Here is a 22,458-nt window from a genome sequence, read left to right on the forward strand (position 1 = left end):
GAAACCACGAGGAAGATCAAAAGTTGACATAGGCTGAAGATAAAGCTCCAGATACAAGGGAGTTACCAGGCTTTGACCTTAAAACTCTCAAAGAGACACGCAATTGCTTCATCTTTCTTTGAGGTCAGTTTGAAGGCAGAGGGATGGGTAGAAAAATAACATGTTATGAAGTGCACAATTGTCAAAAAAAATATTAAAGTTACCGAGGTTTTGCTAGGAATATATTACTTGGCCAGAAGTAGAAACGGTTTTCTGTAATAGCTCATTTCATTCAATTAGTGCAGAGGACTAAACAAATAATAGGTAATTTAGAATAAGATCTTAAGCAAATTAAACTAGGGGAAGCACAAAATAAGGCAGGCAGAAGAAAATCAACAATGGCTACCAAATGAAACCAATATAGTTGCTCTATAGCTGCGTGTCTATAGTTGCACGCCACGTTTAGGGAGAGAATAAACTACTTTAGTACCATAGCAGAGTAGAATGACATAAAGAGAGTAGGAGACTGTCACAGCCATGACCTAGTCTGGACACAACAAACACATAAAGGAACTAAGGCATTTGACTTCTCAGCCCAACAATTACTTAACACCCTTACCAGCCACTGACTTTAAAATAACACCTATAAGGGGAATTTCTATTTTTAGGCAGTGCTGCTTTTTTGAGACAGGAAATGAATGAGATGGAATGAGACAACTCCACATACCGTGCACAACGGCGGGAAAAAGAGAGAAGATGGTGCAGTGATGACACTCTGTTGTAGACATTTCAAGATATAGCACTAAAGAAACTCTTGCTTCACTTAGTACTGAAAATCTCAATTTCCTGCGTAAAATAAGAAACCACTGAGGACAGTTCGGTAGAACTGGTAAGGGAGACTAGAACATACTAGAACATACTGCTCACTCAGTGCTTTGAAGGATATTCTGGAGTCTGGAATAATTATGCACATACGAATAGTGAGCAATCACCTAACTTTCTCACCTGCAGAATCAGGTTCATGAAGCATAAAATATCTGAAATTGCTTTGGAGTAGGAAGTAGGAAAAGGTTTAGAGATCTTTGATGCTCTTAAAGGAGCATGGGAGGTAGGGTTCTTGGAAGTATTAGTACAACTGCTTCTTAAGACAGTGCAAACGTCAAGAGCTTGGCTGATGCCCTAAACATGAAAAATAAGAGAGAGAGAGAACAGAGGGAATATCTTCACAACCCTACAGAAATTTCTTACATAACATTAGCAAAGAAGTACCGTATTTGAGAAGAGACCACTATCTTTTACAATAAATAACCTTCCTTGCAAGGTGACTATGCTGACTTTCACAAAGGCTTATGAAACACAGCATTACTCAGAACACAGAACTCACAAAGAAAAAGAAAATAAACTCAAATGCTATTCCTTTGGCACAAGTTTTAAAACAAAATATTTGCAATGCTCTAAAGCATAAAGTTTTATATTGTTAAATAACTAAAACATAATAATAAAAGCCACCAACCTGTGCAAATAGGGGCTTTTGCTACAGAGAAGAATGTGCTTTAATGTATTAAAAGTTCATACTGCTCATAAAGTTCCTTCTTCCTCATTTAGGCAGGAAAATGAATTGAGTTCTCTTCTCCAGGTGACTTTGCCTCTTTGACCTGCCATGGCCCAGTGCTCACTTTATCTGGTGATTCATTTTCAATAACTCCAACAGTATTTGTTCTGACATTTTAATTAAAATATGACCACTACCTCATCCTGATGATAAAAAGGCCTATGTGTCAGTGAAAACTAGCTTTTCAGTGCCTCGGTGCACCTGAGGACCCCTCTGAGCATAGTTCTTACTAAAGAATTTCGCTCGGCTTCTAAACAATACATCATTTCAAAAAGGGATCACTTTAACCATTAAGATTAATGTTTAAAAACCTAAAATGGCTAGAGAATGCTAGGTAATGAACATGTAATTTCTCCCAGCTTGATTTTTTAAGAAAGAAAATTAAAAGCATTTAAAAAGTAAAGAGCAATGATACAAGGTTCAAATTTAGTGTATCATTTGGGACGACCACACAATAAAACTACAACAAAAAAATTATGAAAAATTTCAGAAATAAAGAAGGAATTCAGAATTTTTATATGGTAATTAAAGCCAAGTATAAAACTATGATACCACATTAGGTTTAGGAATATTATCATGTACCATAACTTTGCAATCAAATGTTTAACAATAATCCAAACATTTTCCAATGAAGAAAATTATGTAAATATGGAACAAATTAAATTCCAAACTAAAGTGAAGTAAACTTTCTTTTTTCCTTTTTGAGGATGATTAGCCCTGAGCTAACTGCTGCCAATCCTCCTCTTTTCGCTGAGGAAGACTGGCCCTGAGCTAACATCTGTGCCCATCTTCGTCTACTTTATATGTGGGACGCCCACCACAGCACGGCTTTTTGCCAAGCGGTGCCGTGTCCTCACCCTCGATCTGAACCGGCAAACACCGGGCCGCCAAAGTGGAACGTGCGCACTTAACCGCTGTGTCACCGGGCCGGCCCCCAATTTTCATATTGAAGGATTTTATTCAGGCAGCTCAAGAAGTAACTAATTATATTGATATTAGCTCTTGAGAACAGACCAGTTTGTTTTCTTAAGTAAATATAAATGCTCCTCTATGCACTATCTCTGCATTAAGAAAAAAATAAGACACATAGGGGATGAACTAAAATAGGTAGGAGTAAATAAATGGTTGCCTGGACAAACATAGCATCCAAAGAAAATGAAGATACATGAATCAATGAGGAAACTGGCCAAGACTCAAGTGGACATGCAAATCTTATAATGAAAATCACCCTCGCTTCATATAAATGAAGAAGATCCATCAGGCTAGTCTTTGATCATTTGCATACAAAACACACTACAATTTGCTCCATTCATAGCTACAACAGCCACCTTATAGTGTGCGGAGAAAAGGTGAAAAACTTGCAGTTGAAAGCATTTTTCCACCGTGAATAAGCAGCATAGTGGCATGTATATTTTGAGAGCTAAACATTCATCACATCGCTAGCATGCCATGCATTAAAAGACAATTATTAGTTAAGAAAGATTCCTATATTTGTCAATATTTTAATCTTCTCTCAGTTGAACCAACTTTTTTTTGTAAGTGAGGATAATTTTTTTCTGATAAACAAATACATACTCTTTGTACACCTGTAAAATAAAGAAAATTAAAAGGAAAAAAAATTGTCCATAATCCCACCAAAATTGAGATTTCCTGGCAGCCTTTTTTCTATGCACGTGAGTCTGTGCACATACGAATGTATTTTTTTGCACTTAATTATACACATTGTGTGAGATGTATAGTTTTCCTTTACCATTATAGAGTGAATATTTTCCCATTTTTAGGATGAGAATGTGTCAAGATCCTAGTAAAACACGTAAGCATTGTTGCTGAATACATCACATTTCAGTCAAATTGCGGAAACATGCGTGAGATACTGAACAGTAAAACGGGTACATTACCTTTCCATCAGGAATCACTGATTATTGTCCTTACCTATCTCCGTTTCGGTATATGGAGTAAACAATTTCTGCACAACTGGTTCCAAATCTTCTCTTGCTGTTTTAGAAGATGTACAAGTCAAATGAACCAAATCTGTTTAAAAAAATAATATTTTGAGTTCCTACTTATCACAAATTTCACTATGTACTCATATATAAGGCACTAAGCTGGTGCCATAGGGCATACAGAGCTGAGCAAGTCATGCCTCCTGCCTTCAAAGCGTTTATAATCTAGTGATGGGGGACATGTTAAAACCATTAACCATATACTATCTGTGTTAACTAGTAGTAAGAGAGCACACTTAAGACCCTAGAGGAAGTGGCAGTTGTTGGCTCATTTTGTAAAACTAGCAGAGTAGAAAAGCTTATTAGGAAACCACTTATTCATAGAAAGAGCTTAAGTTATCCTTATAACACTCCCAAAGAGGGTGAGTAAAGAATTACTAAGTAAAGTAATTGTGTAGAAAAGACTGAAAGTGTTTTAAAAAAATAATAAAATACTTTAGAAAGTATTTATTTACCTAAGAGAACACAATAATCTTCGGACAGAAGAATCCATTTATACAAACTTCACTGATAAGTTAACAACAAATCATCTATTCATTATAGGGTTCTCTAAAAAACCTTTTAGAGGAACACTGTTGGCTTAGTTTTAATCATACATATGCTTGAAAGTCCGTAAAATGGCACAAGTTAAAACAGTCTATAATATTTTTAGGAATTCCAAATCGTTTTCCTTTTGCATTTACAGATTCATGGGGCCTGGACCTTGGAGAATGTTTGGGTTAGAGAATATCACGTACAAAAAAGGCCCTTCACAGAAGTGAAATACTGGAGCCTAAGGCATTTAGAATTCCTACAGGCTTACACAGAGAGGTAAAGGATGGACGAAAAGTTCAGTATGCTGAAAAAAAGGACTAAGAATCCCTAAATGGGCGAAATTCTTATGGTCCTGGCAAGGGCTTGGGGTGGGATAGAATAAGGGCAGAAAGAATGTATGAGAGAACAGAACAAGCACTGAGAAATTCCTTCCCCTAAAACACAGGAGAAAAGTACACCCACTTCTTTTTCAAAAGTTTATTTCACCCACTAGACATTTTTTTTTTAAACCTAGGAAGATAGTTCAAAATTTATAATGAAAGCCAAACATCAGAATAGGATTCTCATTATTAAAATTCATTCCACATTGAACTGCTGTAAAATATATCTAAGCATAAACTGAGGGGCTCTTAATAACCATGTGAGCTAAAATCAAATTTTGTAATATTTTTTTCCAGGTCCAAAGAAAGTGATACTCTAAGAAGTTTCCTGACTTATGTATGGCCTAATAAAAGATCTACTTTGTTTAAGCAATATTTTTACATGAATGTAACAATGATTTCCATTGGTTCTGTGACATTGTAGAAAGTATGATAATTATTTTAAAAGGTATAATAACCTTCACAACAAAATTATTCCTGATTAACTTAAATTTTAAAATGCCATATAACTTTGGAGGGGAGGGACTGTAAACTTTTGAGATAATTGTTGGATTAAACAGTGTGTATAACTACAAAGGCAGAAATCCCTAATATAAAGCTCAAGAGAAACTGTCCTGTCTCTCATCCCACAGTCTCACAAAATGTTCATGCCCAGGTTCTCAATTTTCCAGTTCTTTCCTATTCAATTAACGTGTACCAGGGAAAAAGTAGATGAATATGAATATAAATAGAACAGTATATTTTGAAAAATATCTTAATGGTAAACTACTGGTTCTGTTCAACAGGATATATAAAAGAAATACACTGGAGTAAGAGCATCCTTATGTTTCCTAATAACATAACAGAGTTCAGTTCAGGGAGCGCTAGCAAAAATTTCTAGCAGTGAAGTCAGTTACCATCTTGTACTTAATGAGTTTTATAGCAATTATTAGAAACAAAACTTAAAGACACTCAGAACCTGAATTCCAATGTCTATACCTTGATTCTGCTTAGATGCTACATTATTAACTGATTTACAAATTTAAGGTATGAACAACTGCTTTTCCTTCCTACACTTTCTGCTTTTCCTGTTACCTATATCACTTCCTTGTCTTGGTGAATCTGAATTCATTGCTTCTCTTCAAATCAGAGAGATTGTTATTTTTGAATAAATTCAAGTTATTTTCAAAATTGGTCTATTAATCTTCATATCTCTTGTAAGTTTCTTGCAGGGGCAAGGTTTAGAGTACGTTTTTCGCTTCTTTGTCTGCCAAATGTAACTTTCATTTACAGTGGGTGTTCAATAAGCATTTGTGACTAAAGATAACTTACTTCCCTATCATGGGCAGACATTAAGTCTTCACAGGCTTAAATAGATATAGGCAAGCACACAAATATATGTACGCATACACATGCATGGCGAAATTTTTACTAGTTTTTTATATGAAATTTAGGAAATTATTTGATCAACCAGGATAGAGGTAAGCAAAGTATCAATAGATAATCCTCAAATTATTTAAATCTGCCTGAGAAACGCTCACAGACACTTTAAGATACACCTATAACATTCTCAAAAGAATTTAAGATTATCTAGAATTGACTGTACAGCTAACCTGCATACGTCAGACACTATTCTAAGCATGTTAGAAGTATTTCATTTCGCCTGGGCAACACAACTGTTAACGTCATTTTACAGGTGAGAAAACAGAGGAACACTGCAGTTAAGCAGATTTCCCCAAGTTATGCAATTAGTATCAGGCAGAGCTGGGACTCAGAGCTGGAAGTCAAGGCCAAATGGTCTGCCTCTCGAGTGCCTGCTCTCAGTCACTAAACCATGTTGTGCAGTAACTGTAACAAGCTCCTGTGGAAGGCGCGGCCAGTCGCTTAAGGCACAGTCCGCAAACTGGGGTGTGTACCAAGATACGGGAGGACTTTTCAGAAGGTACAATAACTACAAGGGAGTCATCGTCCAGATTCTCAACCCTGCCTCCTTCCGCTTTATTAAGCAATGTATTTCAATAAAATTATTTTGTATTTAATAAACCTTTATCAAAACTGTAATATATTTATGATAGTTTAATTGTGCACAAATAACAACTGTATTAATTACTCAATCCAGAAGATATTTTTTAAAACACTTAGTAGCTTATCATCAAATTAGCAAAAAATTCTATTTCATTTATTTTTTAAATGGTTGATAGTGGATATCAAACACCTCTGTACTTAAATTCCACTGAATAGATTTAAAAGAGTGATGTTAGAGTTTTACTATTACATATCAATATTTATAATGTCCTATTCTTCTCAATTATTTTAATCTTACGATAAAAAATTGTATATGTCAACTTATAAGTAAGTGCTCAAGGGGTCCAGAAGCAAAAAGTTTGAAGACCTTAAGGCATTAGGGCAATCACAAAACCAAACACGTTGTCACATTTCTACTAAAATTTAACTCTCTGTGTAAAATGCTTGTTTGCATTCTGTGACTTTAATTCTTTCCCACAGGATTAATTTGCTCAATAAATGCTAAAAATGACGATAAATTAGATCAGATGGGGCAAGTGCTTTCCTAAAAGCATTACATTCATTACTACCAATTAACAACTATTACTAATACCATGGAAGATGCGAGAGAATCAGAAACATAACCCACTAGCATCACGTGAGATTATAACCTACCCCAAAAGAAATTTTTAAACTGAGTCTACCTTTTATAAACTGTGCTCTTTTTACTTCATTTAGAAACTGCTTAAAGGCTTAATGGGCTAAAAGATGACAAAATGTGTTCTCTATCACAATTCCTCTGTTGGCAATATACTTATATTGGTATTGGCTTTAAAGAAACCTTAGCATGAAATAAGCTTTAATTCACAGAATGGAAGGGTAATACTTGAAAAACTGGTGAATGGAGTGCCAGTCACAACCAGCACCACCGAACCAAGGGCATCTGAAATTCAGAAGCCAGACATCACTCAATACAAAACTAGAAATAACAACACACTTTCAGTTCTCTAAAACTGAGTTTGGAACACTGGTCTCTCATGTAATAAGCTACTGCCCTCTTACAAGTTGCAGTTTTTTTTTTTTTGAAACACACAAGAAGTGAAATTTCTACACCAAATTTGCACAACAATAATGAGAACATACAAAAGTGCTAAGTCCAATGTACCGTAGCAGGGTGACACAGTAGAGGATGGTGTATCCAGGTCTGGTGTTACTTCTGCTCTCTGTCTGTATCTAGCTGGCTGAGTTGGTTTCTCTCTCTGGCCTCAGTGTCCTCATGATTAAATGGAAGGGGTGGAATTAGTTCATCTACAAGACTTCTTCTAGTTCTAAAGTTATATGGCTCTAACTCCCTACTCATCAGCCATGATTCTTTCAATGATGACAGATTTTAAGCCAACAACTGATGGCATTACAAACATGAATGTAAAACCTAAGTGAATGCTGCTGAAAAAAGAAAGAAATCTACTCCTCGTGCTTCTAAGATTACCACACATAGCAGCCATTCACTCTATACAAGTAGGCAAAACTGTTCCAAACGCATTTAAAGAAACTTTATGTATGAGCTAGTCAACAAGTCCATTTCGTTGTGCAACCTAACTAGGAATATATAATTCATGTATATAGGAATCAGTGTGGCTCATAACTTGTCTTCCATATAGGCAAAAAGGCCAAATGTAATTTATGTAATATAGTCCAGGTAAGAATATATGACTGTGTCAATAAGATAGAAAAGGTCAGAAACACATTTTCTTTATGGTACCCAAGTAAGGAACTGAGTTTGATGACATATGGCACACAATTTGGTTTCTGAATCCAACCATGAAAAACTCCAGACTAATTCCAGAGTCAGCCTGTACTTTCTCAATAGAATTTAATGAAAAAAACTCTTGAATGCCAACTTAAGATCACAAGGAAAAATAAGTTTACTTATAAAATCAAATACATGCTTTGTGACAATGCCAATAAAAAATAATGTATGTAGTTACATTTTCAAAAGACAAAAGAGACAAGTAAAAAGGTGTCAATGATTTTTTGTTTTTTTTTTTGAGGAAGACTAGACCTGAGCTAACATCTGTGGCCAATCCTCTTCTTTTTGCTGAGGAAGACTGGCCCTGGGCTAACATCTGTGCCCATCTTCCTATATTTTATATGTGGGATGCCTGCCACAGCAAGGCTTGCTAAGCGGTGCATAGGTCTGCTCCCTGGGATCCAAACCGGTGAACCCTGGGCCACTGACGTGGAGCGCGTGAACTTAACCGCTACACCACCAGGCCAGACCCCAATAATTGTTTTAAATGATTATCTAAATTCATTTTTATAAAAGATAGTATATAACATTTTCTTTCCAGGGTCATAAAAGCAGAAAAATTATATAAACTAGTACCTACATAAAATTCTTGATTATTCATTAGTATATATAGTCACAAATGTATAATCATATCACAGATAAATAATATCCGGTAACATCACATCCCAGAATAAAACAGCTGTTACTGCCTAATTATTTTGTACAAAAAAATTTCAAACTGCCTAGAATATGAATAAGTACTGTAAAGAGTGTGAACTTGAACGCCAAATGGAAGTGCTGCAGAGATGATGTTTTACTCCTTTACAAAGGATTTTAAAAGGAAATAAAACCCACATTAGATTCATTTAGGATATAAGAAAGGTGAGGAGAAAATAAAGATGGAAGGTATGTTCTGAAAGATGGACTACGTGGGTGAAAAATACGACTTGTTCAGCTTTAGAAAACAATAAATACATTTCAAATACTTAATAACTTGAACCAAATTAGCTGAGGGGAGGGGAACTTAAATTGACTTACAGTTTAAAAAAAAAATGTAACATTACTTTAAAAAGGATAAAATAACTAAGCTAACCCTGGGTTGCTCACAAAAGCCCTACATGAATGGATAACAATGATTTGCTATCACTGTATCAAAATACCAACTTAACTGATATTGACCTCTGTTTACATTGCAATTACAGTAACATCTCACTTAATCAGAGGACTTTCACACACAATCCAGAATCAGGGAATATGCTGCCCCTTCCCCCCTCAAAAAAAGGCTTTTTGGCACCTGAGGTAAATGTTACAATGCCCACAGACGAACACAACCACTGGCTCAGAACTTGGTTATACACGTAATTCAACAAGCTTGGCTATCTTGCTTTTTGGCCCTCTGTGGATTACAAGCAGCAAATAAGGGGGAAGGGAGGTCAGTGGAATGTGCTGCCAGAAAGAACATCCTGACAGCTGCATGAAAACAGCCAGAGGAAGACAAATAAAATGTAGACGTAAGAAATGATAAAAGAATGCCAGTATAGGGTCATTTAGCATAGGGACAAATAGGCCTAAACACTCAATCGGCCTCAAGGGCATCACTGGATTACCATAGACTATAATAAATAATGTTCACAATATCTCTAAGTTATGAGGAAAAAAGGTTAAAATGTTTCATATATTCAGTATAGAATAGCACGGAAACATGTGAAACATGCTAGAAAGATAATTATTAAAAAACTGTAAAAATTTCAATCCTAAAGGATCCATTCAGCTATCTGAAGAACGTATTTGGGGAGACTACAGCACACTAGGGGGTGCTAAGGAATTGACACATTATTGACTAGTGTTTACATGCTAATGAGTATTTCTAACTGGCTTTCAAATCTTTCCTATCTATCCCCAATTCCATTGTAATGAAAACTCATTTAACAAATCACCTAAAATATTTTTATTTGGAACAAAAGGTATTTCAGGTTTCCTTAGAAGGCATCTCTGCTAGAGGCTTCTGTTACTCAGGTCAGAGGTCTGCTTTTGGAGCAGGAAATTATTCTGAAATAAATGAGGGAACAATCACTAACTCAGCTCACCAAGACATGTCTCCAAGGGTATCCATCCACGTCTTGGTACACACTTCTAGGGCCCCTAGAGTTCTAACTCTGGTGATTAATTTTTTTTTTTTTTAAAGATTTTATTTTTTTTCCTTTTTCTCCCCAAAGCCCCCCCAGTGCATAGTTGTCTATTCTTCGTTGTGGGTCCTTCTAGTTGTGGCATGTGGGACGCTGCCTCAGCGTGGTTTGATGAGCAGTGCCATGTCCACGCCCAGCATTCGAACCAACGAAACACTGGGCCGCCTGCAGCGGAGTGCGCGAACTTAACCACTCAGCCACGGGGCCAGCCCCTCTGGTGATTAATTTTAAAGTAAAGTATTGAGCACTTATGAGTGCCATACACTGTTCCCATGAATTTGATCCTGATAACAATCCTGAGGTAGGTACTATCATTATCCCTATTTTCTAGACACGGAAGCCGAGGCACAGAGAGCTTAAGTAACTTGTCTTAGGTCAATCAGCTGGTATGTAAAAGAGCTGGGATTTGAACCCAGCCTATGTGCTCAACTACCACACAACAGTGTGTCGTTCAAGTGCATCTTCCTTGTTAAATGAACTATTCAGTTGCCTTGCAAGTACCTTTCATACATACCATCCCCATACCATGTGAAGGTAAACTTCAGTTGCACACTTACAGTTTTACAAATTCTAAATCAAGCCAAACATAGCTAAATATAAGGCAACATGACATCCATGAAAATTTCACAAAATTAAAGAGACTAAAAAGTGAAAGTGAACTCAAGGTATTTTACTGTCTTAAGCACATTCTTGACCACATACTTAAGACTATAGTGCAGCATTTGCGTAACACAGGAAGAATAAAAAGTCTAAAACATGTGATTTCTAAAAAGGAAAATTAAAATTGTTAAAAAGTTGAAAACACTTAATTATACATTCTTTTTAATATGATGCTTAAAACATTAATATAAGATTCTCTTTAAGAAAGACTACAAAATGAAACTTACGCATTATACTTCACTGAACGCAGCACGGTAACTGAATGTTGAACATAAAGTATGATAGTACTGGTCAACCCAGAATTACACTGTAAAAGGTCACAAACTTCTACCCTGCATTCAGGTAAGAAAGTAAAGCTGGTGCTGATTTAAGAATGGGTGACTTTGAGCAGTGGATACTGAACAGAGGTAAAGATGAACTGAGTATCGGAATTAGTCAACAAGTGAATACTTAGTATGGGCTCAGAAAGAATAACATAAAACCTTCATTAGCTAAGAGCAGAGTACTTGTAACACATTTAAATTCCTTCATCTTCTCACATTCGTTTAAGTGAGAAAAAAATACCTTTGAAATCAATAACATCTTTAAAAGGAAAATAAATCTTTACATATAGATTGCTATGGCTAATGAAGAATGAACTATACTAGATTAGACATTAATAAAACCCAGTATTTAAAAGTAAAAAAAGACTGAAACTTTTACTAAAGAATGCCCCCATCTTTTCTCCAAAAGCCATAATTATGTAATAAGTAAGTATGGCTTACAAACAAGCTAATTTGCTCACGAATAACATGTCTTTAAAATGCATTTCTTTGTTAAACAACTAAAGTATAAATCACCAAACTTCACATCATGGACTTTCTATAAATTGCATTTTATTACCTTTAAGGAATGGGTACAAGTGACAAAGTCCCGCAGGTACACATTTTGATTACGTGTGATTTACTCAGGTATAACTGCATTAGCCACAGTGGTTGCCAACATTAGTGTTTAAGTGATTCTTCCAACAGGAAGAACGATGAGTTTAGCTCATGATTTCATCATTACAGCCTCAATTTTTAAGGCAAGTGAAGGCATTTGGTTCCACTCTGCTGGCAATACTGATTATCTGCCTGTTATTTATACAATGCGACCAAAGTCTAGATGTATTTGTCCACTTCTCTTAAATGTTTGATGAGAAAAATAAGTCACAATAAAATCTAATTAATGATATAAAAATATCAAATTTATACAATACTTAGAATTTGTTCTTCCTCAATATTATATTTTTTGACTTTTACAAGACAATGAGCACATGGATGATCATTAATAGCTCAACAACATAATTAGTATAAATATGAGAAATCCACAACATAGCTAATCTAGATATATGAAAACAAGAACATTCAGAGAGAATAGCAAAAAGCCTTCTCTCAAGAATCCTAATTGAGACAAATTCTTTTGAAGATACATTTTTTTTTTGAGTGAGAGTAATGTCAAATTCCATACACTCTTCCCTCAAAAGGTGGGTTCTTACACCATGAATATTCAGCATTTTCATCTTTTGGTGCTTGATCTGGGAAATAATGAAATTTTTCTGTGAAGAAACAATGATCTAAGTTCTAAAAATCTCTTCTATTGTGTTCAGGATATGATTTATTCAAAAGGTTCAGCAAAAAGACAAAACCCTTAGAGATTTAGAAGTAAAAGTAGTTAGGGAAGAGAATAATCGTGCAACATTGTAAACTAAGTAATTTGCCTATAACAAGGTAGCTGCAAAAGAGGAAAATAAATGAGTTGGGAAGAGTTTTGGATAGATAAAGACATGGCATATTCTTCTTTGTCCTTTTTTCTGACTTGAAATAGAAAAAAAATAAAAGGGAAAAGGTGGTTTAAAGCCTTCTATGATATCATCACTAGTTCTGTTTCGGGAGACAGACAAGCTAATTACCACGAGCAGAACAACTTGCGACTAGTTGTGACATCAATGGCTCTCAATTAGGGCAGCAGCAGGAAAATACGCCATTAAAGACTTTTAAATTCCAAGTTACAAATTATTCTTGAAAGTCTGTGAGCAGGCCCAAAGCATAAGAAACGGAGGAGGAGGAGGAGAAGAAGCCAAACTTCAATTAAGTAATAAAAGCAAGTGGATGATAAAAATTTCAGCTTCTGTCTCAGTGTATTTCTTAAATCTTGCATATAGTACATCAAGCATTAACTGTATTATAACTATTAACTAAGACTTTAAATAGCACATGTTATTACAGGAAGAAAGCATACAGGATTTAACAATGAACATGAACTCTTTTTTTCTGGAACAAGGCAAAGTATAAACAATAAATTCAAACTTATCTCTTTCAGTCAACCTTCCTGGTGTAAACCTTACTATTGAGACTAAAAAAAAAAAAAAAATCAAAGCCAGTCCACTTGTTTATACCGCTGGTTTTGTATTTACAAATTGACTAAGCTATAGCAAAAATCAGTGAGATAATTTTATCATGAAAAAAAGTGAGAAAGCCAGAGTTGGAGAGGGCTTTGAAGAAAAAGGATCTTAGCCATTTTGCTTAAAATAATGTCATATACACCATCAAACTTACACAGGACACGTGGCTTTTTCCAGACACATGCAAAATCTTGACCATTGAGGGTGTTCAATTTGTATGGGATTTTTCTAAATTATTTAGACTAACCCCCCACCCCACAATTTGCAATGAAGAAACCAAGATGCAAGAAATTAAGAAACTTGTCCAATGTCAAGTAACAATTGGAAGCAATTCGGTAGACTGTTGGGCCAATATTCTTTCCACTATTCCAGTATTCTTCTTAAATATCCTAAAAAGTCAAGCTGGAAATTGATTCCCACAACATTAGGTAGACGAGTCAAAAAATAAGTAACTTGTTGAAATAATTTAACTTTCATGACATATTAAGATAGAGTGCTTTAAAATCCCTTGTTTTTCATTTGCTAGTGGGTAAAAAGATTCCAAGCAACTTTAGTCTTTTAACTTTAAAGTCAGAAAATGTCACTTTAGAAATAAGACTTGGCATGTAGTTTTTTTCCTTTCATTTACTCAGCAGTGCTAAGCATCATGTACATACTTAAGTTTTAGGGATAGAAATGGTAAGCCATGGTTCGGCTCCTCTTATTGGAAGAGAGATGTAAAGCGAATTATGCTATAATTGCTCTGAGAAGCAGTGCGGCATGATGGTTAAAAACGTAGGCTCTAGAGGCAGACTGCCTGGATTCAAATTCTGCTTCTCCCTCATACTAGCTCAGTGACCCTGGGTAAATAATTTACCTTTTCTGTGCCTCAGTTTCCTCATCTGAATAATTGAGAAGACAATGGGACCTATCTCATAGAATTGTTGTGAGGGATAAATTAAGTTAATCCATGTAAAGTACTTAGAGCAGTGCCTGCAGATACTAAGTACTTAATAAATGTTAGTTATCATTATTATTAAAATGGAATAAATGTTAACCTAGAGGGAAGTTCAAGGTTCTACCTAAACAGAGGGGTACAAGCCTAAGTGAATGAATGAGTCAGGGGAAAAACTTGTGAAAGGTGGTAATATTTGAACTAGGATTCAAAGGATGAAAAGGTATTTAACTGGTTGGCAAGGCCACTTTAGGTCAAGGGAACAGTGCAAAGACACAAAGGTAAGACAAAACATGGTAATTCTAAAAAGAATAATATTTTGGGGGCCAGCCCAGTGGCGTAGCGGTTAAGTGCGCAGGTTCTGCTTCAGCGGCCCGGGGTTCACCGGTTCAGATCCCAGATGCGGACATGGCACTGCTTGGCACACCATGCTGTGGTAGGTGTCCCACATATAAAGTAGAGGAAGATGGGCACAGATGTTAGCTCAGGGCCAGTCTTCCTCAGCAAAAAGAGGAGGATTGGCAGCAGATGTTAGCTCAGGGCTAATCTTCCTCAAAAAAAAATAATAATAATAATAATAATATTTTGCTACATGTAGTATCCATAGCCCAGTATATTGGTAATGGTATTCTTCTTCTAATTATTCATAGCAGCTGCCATTTATTACATGTTTACTCTTTGTCAGGCACTCTGTTGTGTTAAATGCGTTATAAACATTAAATCTTTACAACAGCCCTAATTCATTGATATCCATGGGCATGTAACATTTAGTCGGAGCTCAATAAATATTTGTTGAATGACTATCATTACAGAATGTTAGGACATCATTTTCTTTATTGTATGATAGGAAAGAGTCCATAGTTTTAGAGTTGGCACAATATTTATGATTTATGACCACAGAAATAACAGTGTATGAGGACAGTGTTATTATTTTGTTTAATTTTCCGCATCAGCATAGAGGTAGGCTGTATGGGCCCTGATTCAGAAGAAATCATGTTTGAATCTCTGCTCTGCCACTTACTGAAGTGTGTGATCTTAGGCAATCGAATTAAACTCCCTAAACCTTACTTTCCTAATCGATAATATGGAGCTAACAGTACCCACTTCACAGGGTTATACAGTTACCTGCATTCCCATCACTTAGTGATAACCACTGCTGTGACCATTTTGGCATATGCTCTTTGGAATTTGTTTCCTATAAATACACTGATGTACCTATAAGTGCATATATGCATGTGTGCATATGTATACATAAACACACACAAATATATTCATCCCTCAGAAGACAAAATTAGTTAAGAAATTTTACTCATAACATATAAAACTTATACAAGCAAACCTTCTATTAGCATTATAATTAATATGAAACTGCAAAGTTTCTTATATACCATTTTTAAGGCCAAGATCACATCCCATATTTTTCTTGAAGCATTCCTAGATCATTTTATTTTTTTTTATTTTTATTTTTTGAGGAAGATTAGCCCTGAGCTAACATCTGCTGCCAATCCTCCTCTTTTTGCTGAGGAAGACTAGACCTGAGCTAACATTTGTGCCCAACTTCCTCTACTTTATATGTGGGACGCCCGCCACAGCATGGCTTGCCAAGCGGTGCCACGTCCCCACCTGGGATCCGAACCGGCGAACCGCGGCCGCCAAAGCGGAACGCGCAAACTTAACTGCTGCACCACTGGGCTAGCCCCCCAGATCATTTTAGACAATGACTTCTCCTCCATTCAGCACTCGTTGCTTGTATCCTTAGTTTATGCTACCTTGCTCTGTGGCTGTGATTTTGGTTTTAGTTCATTTATGTTGTTGTTTTTCTCTTTCCCAGTACATTTAAAGTGTCTGAGATCATGAATTCTTTCTTTTCTCACTTTCTGTCCTACTCCCGAGAACTAGAATAAGGCCCTAAACTTACCCTATGCTTTAAAAGAAATGTTTAACGAACTGAGAAACATACTTGTGACACGTAAGATCAAGGGTTGATCCCCTTAATGTTTATATTGCTTTATAAGTTGATAAGAAAAGAATAAGCAATAGATAAAGGAAATGAATAAGGCATTCACAAAAGAAGTATAAATATCCAATAAGCATTATGAAAGGATGTTCAACTTCATGAGTTATTAAATACAAATTGAAACAAAATACCATTTTTCACCTTTAAAATTGGCAAAGGAGTTTTGATAAGATAATATCCAGTGCTCTCGAGGGTTTGGAGAAGTAGATACGCTTGCTTATAAAATACCACTGGATATATAAGTTGATACAACTTTGGGAAGGCGGCAATTTGACATTATACATCAAAAGCCCTAAAACTCTAGACATGTTGGGACTTCCACCTCGAGAAAGATGGAATAAAGGTAATTTTCTCTATTCCTCCTGCTAAGTACGGCTAAAAATCTTGAACATAATATATAAAACAAACATAATAAGACTCTGAGAGGTGGAGAGAAGAAAGCAGACCCGCTATGGACCTTGGGACCAAAAGAACAAAATGGCAGAGTTCCCTGGGTTTTCTTTTCCCTCATATCTCCCAGACTGGTTACCAGAGAAATTTGCAAACCAGAAATATCAATGGACTCAGACTAAAAAACTCCCAACAAAAGCTTCTCTCCTTCTAGTCAAAGGACCAGGAAAGGGGCAACCTAGTTAAGACAGAAAACTTTTTGGCAATAATTGCTCTATTCCAGTCAAACACCACAGAAAAAACTGCGACCCCACGTGCGCATCTGCCGTTAAAGGCGACATGGGTAGCCTAGACTCCCACCCCTCACCAGGCTGTATGAGGTGAAAGAATAGACAGAAAAGCAGTCTCTAACTTTAAAAAAGAAAGAAATTGAGAATTTATACAAGGTAGAAATTCAGTAATTGGGTTAAGAATTCTAAGAAGTAAAGAAGAAAACCAGTAGTAAGGAAAAATAATTTTGTTAAAGTGTTTCAATTAAGAAAGAATTGGAAGTCACGGAAATTTTCTCACTGGAGACCTTAAGAATGCTGCCTGTGAAGAGTTAGCCACAGAAACGCACATAGGCGAGGGGAAGGTATGAAACGACTTATTGTACGCACATACACTGTGCAAACAAATACTGCGAATAAAAAAAATATGGCAAAACTCTATAAACACAACCCTGACAACTGTAATAATAGCTGCCTGCCCTTTACTTCCTACACAAACACAAAAGACAACCAGATTCCATTGTGCTTACATGTGCCTTTCATGCAGGTCATTGTTGAAGAACATAACTCAATGACCCGAACAGCAAAAGTCCCTGGTTCCTCTGCTGGCACTGTCAAAATGGAAATCTAAAAAGTAGAAACAAAGTATCAGACATGGTTGTTAGATCTTATTTTCATTCTTCTATCATTCATGAGAACATAGTTAACTTCCAAACTGAGCGTCTTTTTTCAAGTACTCATTAATGTTTGAAAAAATTTAATTTGTAAGGATTTAACCTCGGAACAGAATTAGAAACATATAACATGCACATGTGTCTTAACATCCAATTTCTGTATTATTCATTTATATATTATATATACTGTATTCATATAATTCATAGACAAGAAATATTTCAATCTTTAATATTTATTAAATCCTTCAATTATTTTCAAAGAATGCAATTATGAGTTATTACTCCTGAATTATATGCACTTCAGTATTTGAAATGAGATCATATTAAATCAATTTTTGTTATTCATAATGGCTAAAAAGCAGTTACAGAGTACTAAAAATTAAAAATTTTACAAATCCCAAAGATATTGAAACAAGCAAAGTATATGGCAACATATACCAAAGTATAGTCAAACATATACCAAAATTTTTCAAAATGAGTGGTTTCGAATTAATTTAAGGACTCCATTAATAACTAAGAATTAAAAGTGAAACGTAAAATTATTATTAAATAATGTTTATTGAGGCGTTGGCCCGGTGGTGTAGTGGTTGAGTTTGCATACGCTGCTTCAGTGGCCTGGGGTTGGTGGGTTTGGATCCCAGGCACGGACCTACATCATTCATCAAGCTATGCTGTGGCAGAGTCCCACATATAAAAAATGGAGGCAGATTGGCACAGGTGTTCGCTCAGCGACAAATCTTCCTCAAGCAAAAAGAGGAAGGCTGGCAACAGATGTTATTATCTCAGGGCCAATCTTCCTCACCAAAAACAATAATAATATTTATTGATATGCAGTATGCTGCCCTAGTCACTACTGATATGCCATATGGCTTTATATTTAAAAGACTTTAAATGTCCATCAGGTTAATATTTCTCTATAGAACCAAAAGTTTCAATATCAATTCTCAATCTAATCTTCAATCTGAGGAAACTAAATCCTCTCAAAGAGGAAATACTTGCTGAAAGGTACAGCCCCATTTGCACTTTTACCTGTGAGCACTATGCTTAGATTTTGACTGGTAATGTCACATTGATAGCACACAGAAGAAATGCCTACAATGAGTCCTAAAAATAGAAATTCGTTTGATAACCATGATTATCCTACTATCATATTACTTATATGTACATTTTTGGCCTTAAGATATCTCAAAAACTGTGTTCTCTATATTCCTCTTAACTCCCTTTGCTGCTGTCCATGAAAGAAAATGTTGTACTTTAGCATTAAAGAGAGAGGAGCCAGTGACATGCATCTAATGTTGTGCAATAATTATCAAATGATTATGTCTACAAACATGCACATAACTGGAAAGGTATCTTAAGGACTGCACCAACATGTAAGTACTTTTGTTTCTTAAAACTATCATCTATAACTTTTTAAAATTGAGATACAGTCAGTAACCTTTTATACCACAGTGCCTTCCACCTCCTGAACTCTTAGAAGGCAACTGTCTTAAACCTCATCGAGATTATAAAAGCCATCAAAAAAGAATTCCTGCAACCTTCTGATACCACTTCCATAAAATTCACCTAGACCTACGCCTATTCTTTCTATCTTTAAGTTTCATCATTTTATTTATGCTTTAAAAATTTAAAAAGAGGGAAAAATCCCACATAGCAAACAAAAGAAAGGCAAACCACATGTACATTTTAGATTGATCCCTCTGATGGCTGTGTGGAAGAGGAGACAACGTGAGAGGCAGGGCGACCAGTAAGATGGTAGAGATGATGAGTTCTGAAACTGGAACAGTGAGAATAAGGACTGAGAGGAAAAGCAGATTGGAGCAACTTCTAGGAAGTCCACTGACAGGACCCAGAGGCTCATGAGATGTCAGAGATGGGAGGAAGAAGCTGGTTTTGAAAGGATGCCAGCACTATCCAGGGAGGTAAGGAACACAGGATGGGTAGTTTTGAGAGGGAAGACGGTGACTTCAGCTCTGAGTATGTTCAGTTTGAAGAGCCCTTGGGATAGATGTCCAGCAGGAAGTTTGACATGTAGGTCAACACTCCTGGGAGATATAGAAGTAACTGTCACCAACATTTATGCAGAGTTGGAACCATAAGAGTAAATGGAGTCAAGTGGCAAATGTGCACAGAGTAAGAGGTATTGTAGGCTGAAGTGAGAACCCTGAGGAGCCCCGATATTTAAGAGGAGCATGGAGCCCACAAAGGAAGAAGAGAGGGAATAGCCAGAGAGTTAGGAGGAGAACCAGGAGAGCACAGTGTCATGGAAGCCAAAGAAGTAGAGAATTTCAAGAGAAAAGGAGTAATCAACATTGTCACATATAGCAGAAAAGACCTAGCAGACAAAAATCAAAAAATGTCCTGTGGCCCTGACTATTATGAAGTTAGTAATGAACTTAGCAAGAGAAATTATGGTAGAAATGTGAAGGTAGAAGCCAGGTTGGTTTAGAAACGAGTTGAGAGGTAAGGAGCTAGAGGCAGTAAGCAGAGATACTGTCTTGAAAATGTTGATAAGAGCAAGGGAGAGATCGGATACTAGCTAGAGAAGGGGGCAGAGTCAAGGGAGCATTTTTTGTGTTTTTTTTTTATTTTTGGAAGAGAAAATGCTAGTACATGTATATAGGTGGAGGGGAAGTTGTCAGTAGTGAGGAGAGGCCGAAGATGCAGGAGAGAGAACAGGATACGGGGTAGTTCTGTGTGTGTGTGTGTGTGTGTGTGTGTGAAGGGCATCCGTGAAAGGGGTTTGCCTTGGAAAACAAGGGGACCCCTCTCATTAGTCTCTATGCTGGTGTACATAAGTTGTGTGTGGTGAGGCACGAGGTCAAGGGCCATTGTGCTTAGCAGGTGGCCTCACTTTTTTCAGTGAAGCAGGGGGAATAAAAGAAGCATAAAGGAGAGAAAGGTGGGCAAAACAGTGAAGACTTGGACTGGACACTGGAGGAAAAAGGAGAGGGAGCTTTCTGAGGCCAGTGGAAGAGCTAATTGGTGGTGAGTGCTGAGGATCCAGCTGAATGAGGTTAGCACCCTTGAGTTTGAGGCAGTGCCAGTCTGTGTGGTTGAGTGGTTTTCTCAAGCAGCCCTCAGTGATGCAGATGTAGATTACAGGCTCATTCAAGGATGGGATTTTCTTCTGTGGGTACAGTGGAAGAACACGGCTACATGAGAATTGAAAGTGTTGGTGGGGGGCAGTTCAGAAGATCCACCAAGGGGTCTAAGACATGGAAAAGGAAGAGGGCTCAAGGGAGCTCGCAATCTGGGAGGAAACAGAGGGGACAAGGAATTGTAGGTCTCTTAACAGGTCAGTGAGCAGGCTGGGTAGGGGTAAGAGAAGGAAAGAGCTGGAAGAATAGGGGCAGATTAACGCCACTGTAAACCCATGACTTCCAGACTCAACTGGGCCATCGACACTGCCCAGTCATCTGACCACAAGATAGGTCATTCTCCAACTCCCCACAGTGATTAGTTTACACCTTTCCTTGAGCTTTGACCCATTCTCCACTCTCACACCCTCATTCTCAGGTGATGACCTCACCCTGTAATTTAAAGACTAAATGGAACCCATCAGACGGGAACTCCCAAACCACCAAATGGTCCTGCATCCACCTTCTCATTTCAAAGTGTCTCACATCCCATCTAAGGGCAATGCTCTTACCTGTTCTCTGAATCCCATCCTCCCTGGCCTTTACCTGGACCTCACTGCATCAATTACCCTCTTTTCTCCTGGGTATCTTCACCCTCTCCCTCTCTACTAGCTCCCATCCCCATCAGCTGAAGTATACACCAATCTTTTAAAGAAAAGCCCTCTTCACTTCCACATCCCTCTTGAAGAACCACTTCCTCTCTCTTACTCTTCACAGCTTAGCTTCTTCAGAATTGTCTCTATTTGCTCTCTTCACTTTTCTGCCTCCCTGTCACACTTTGACCCACTCACAAAGCTCAAGTGGGCTGGCAATTACAGCACAGTGTGATGAGTGCTACAATAACTGCTGTATCATTCCTTGCTCACACTTGTCACACTGAACTGTAGTTGCTATTTATCTGTCTGTATCTGTATCCTTCAGTCTGCGAGCTATGAGAGCAGAGATGCTATCATGGTTAGCACTGTTTCCTCAGAACCTAGCACACTACCTGGCATATAAAAGGCACTCAATGTTTGCTGAATGATTAAATGAAAGTATTTATGCTCACATGCATAATGAACATATTTGTTTCATGCAATAGAAAGCTCCCAACTTAAGGAATTTTAGGAACCTATTTTTAGCGGTAGTATATAGAATAGGTCTAACAGGCACACTTACTGAGTAAGCTGATTTTATCAGTCACTGTAAAACATGGTCAGAAGAAGGGGGCATACTTCTGGAATTTAAGTGTTCAGACTCAGGAAAGTCCACAGGCATAAACACATTCCTATAGAATTGGGAGTGAGGAGGAAGAAGAGGATGCTGAAATGAACAATGGTGATGAGCAAATATCAGAACTGGAAATGTGCGCTGATATTCATTCACACCGGGCATAATGGTGGTTTACCCCCACTGCTGTGGGGTTGGTTAGCATAAAGCCTTTTCCGCCAAGATTTTTAAAGGTATTCTCTTGGGACTCTCTTCTTCCTCCCATAACAATATATTT

At 36.9% G+C, this 22,458-nt stretch overlaps 1 protein-coding gene across 2 annotated transcripts in view; it reads right to left on the reverse strand.

The window, feature by feature from the left end:
- The window catches only part of CHM (CHM Rab escort protein), a 155,358-nt gene that overhangs the window by 11,899 nt on the left and 121,001 nt on the right, over positions 1 to 22,458 (reverse strand). For both annotated transcript variants that reach the window (XM_014827907.3, XM_070502261.1), the window contains 2 exons: positions 17,689 to 17,785; positions 3,524 to 3,622 (listed from right to left, as the gene is read on the reverse strand). In XM_014827907.3, the coding sequence (XP_014683393.1) occupies positions 3,524 to 3,622; positions 17,689 to 17,785 (196 nt within the window). The remainder of the gene's footprint in view (positions 1 to 3,523; positions 3,623 to 17,688; positions 17,786 to 22,458) is intronic.

This window comes from Equus asinus, chromosome X (genome assembly GCF_041296235.1).
Source record: "Equus asinus isolate D_3611 breed Donkey chromosome X, EquAss-T2T_v2, whole genome shotgun sequence".
Classification (NCBI taxonomy): Eukaryota; Metazoa; Chordata; class Mammalia; order Perissodactyla; family Equidae; genus Equus; species Equus asinus.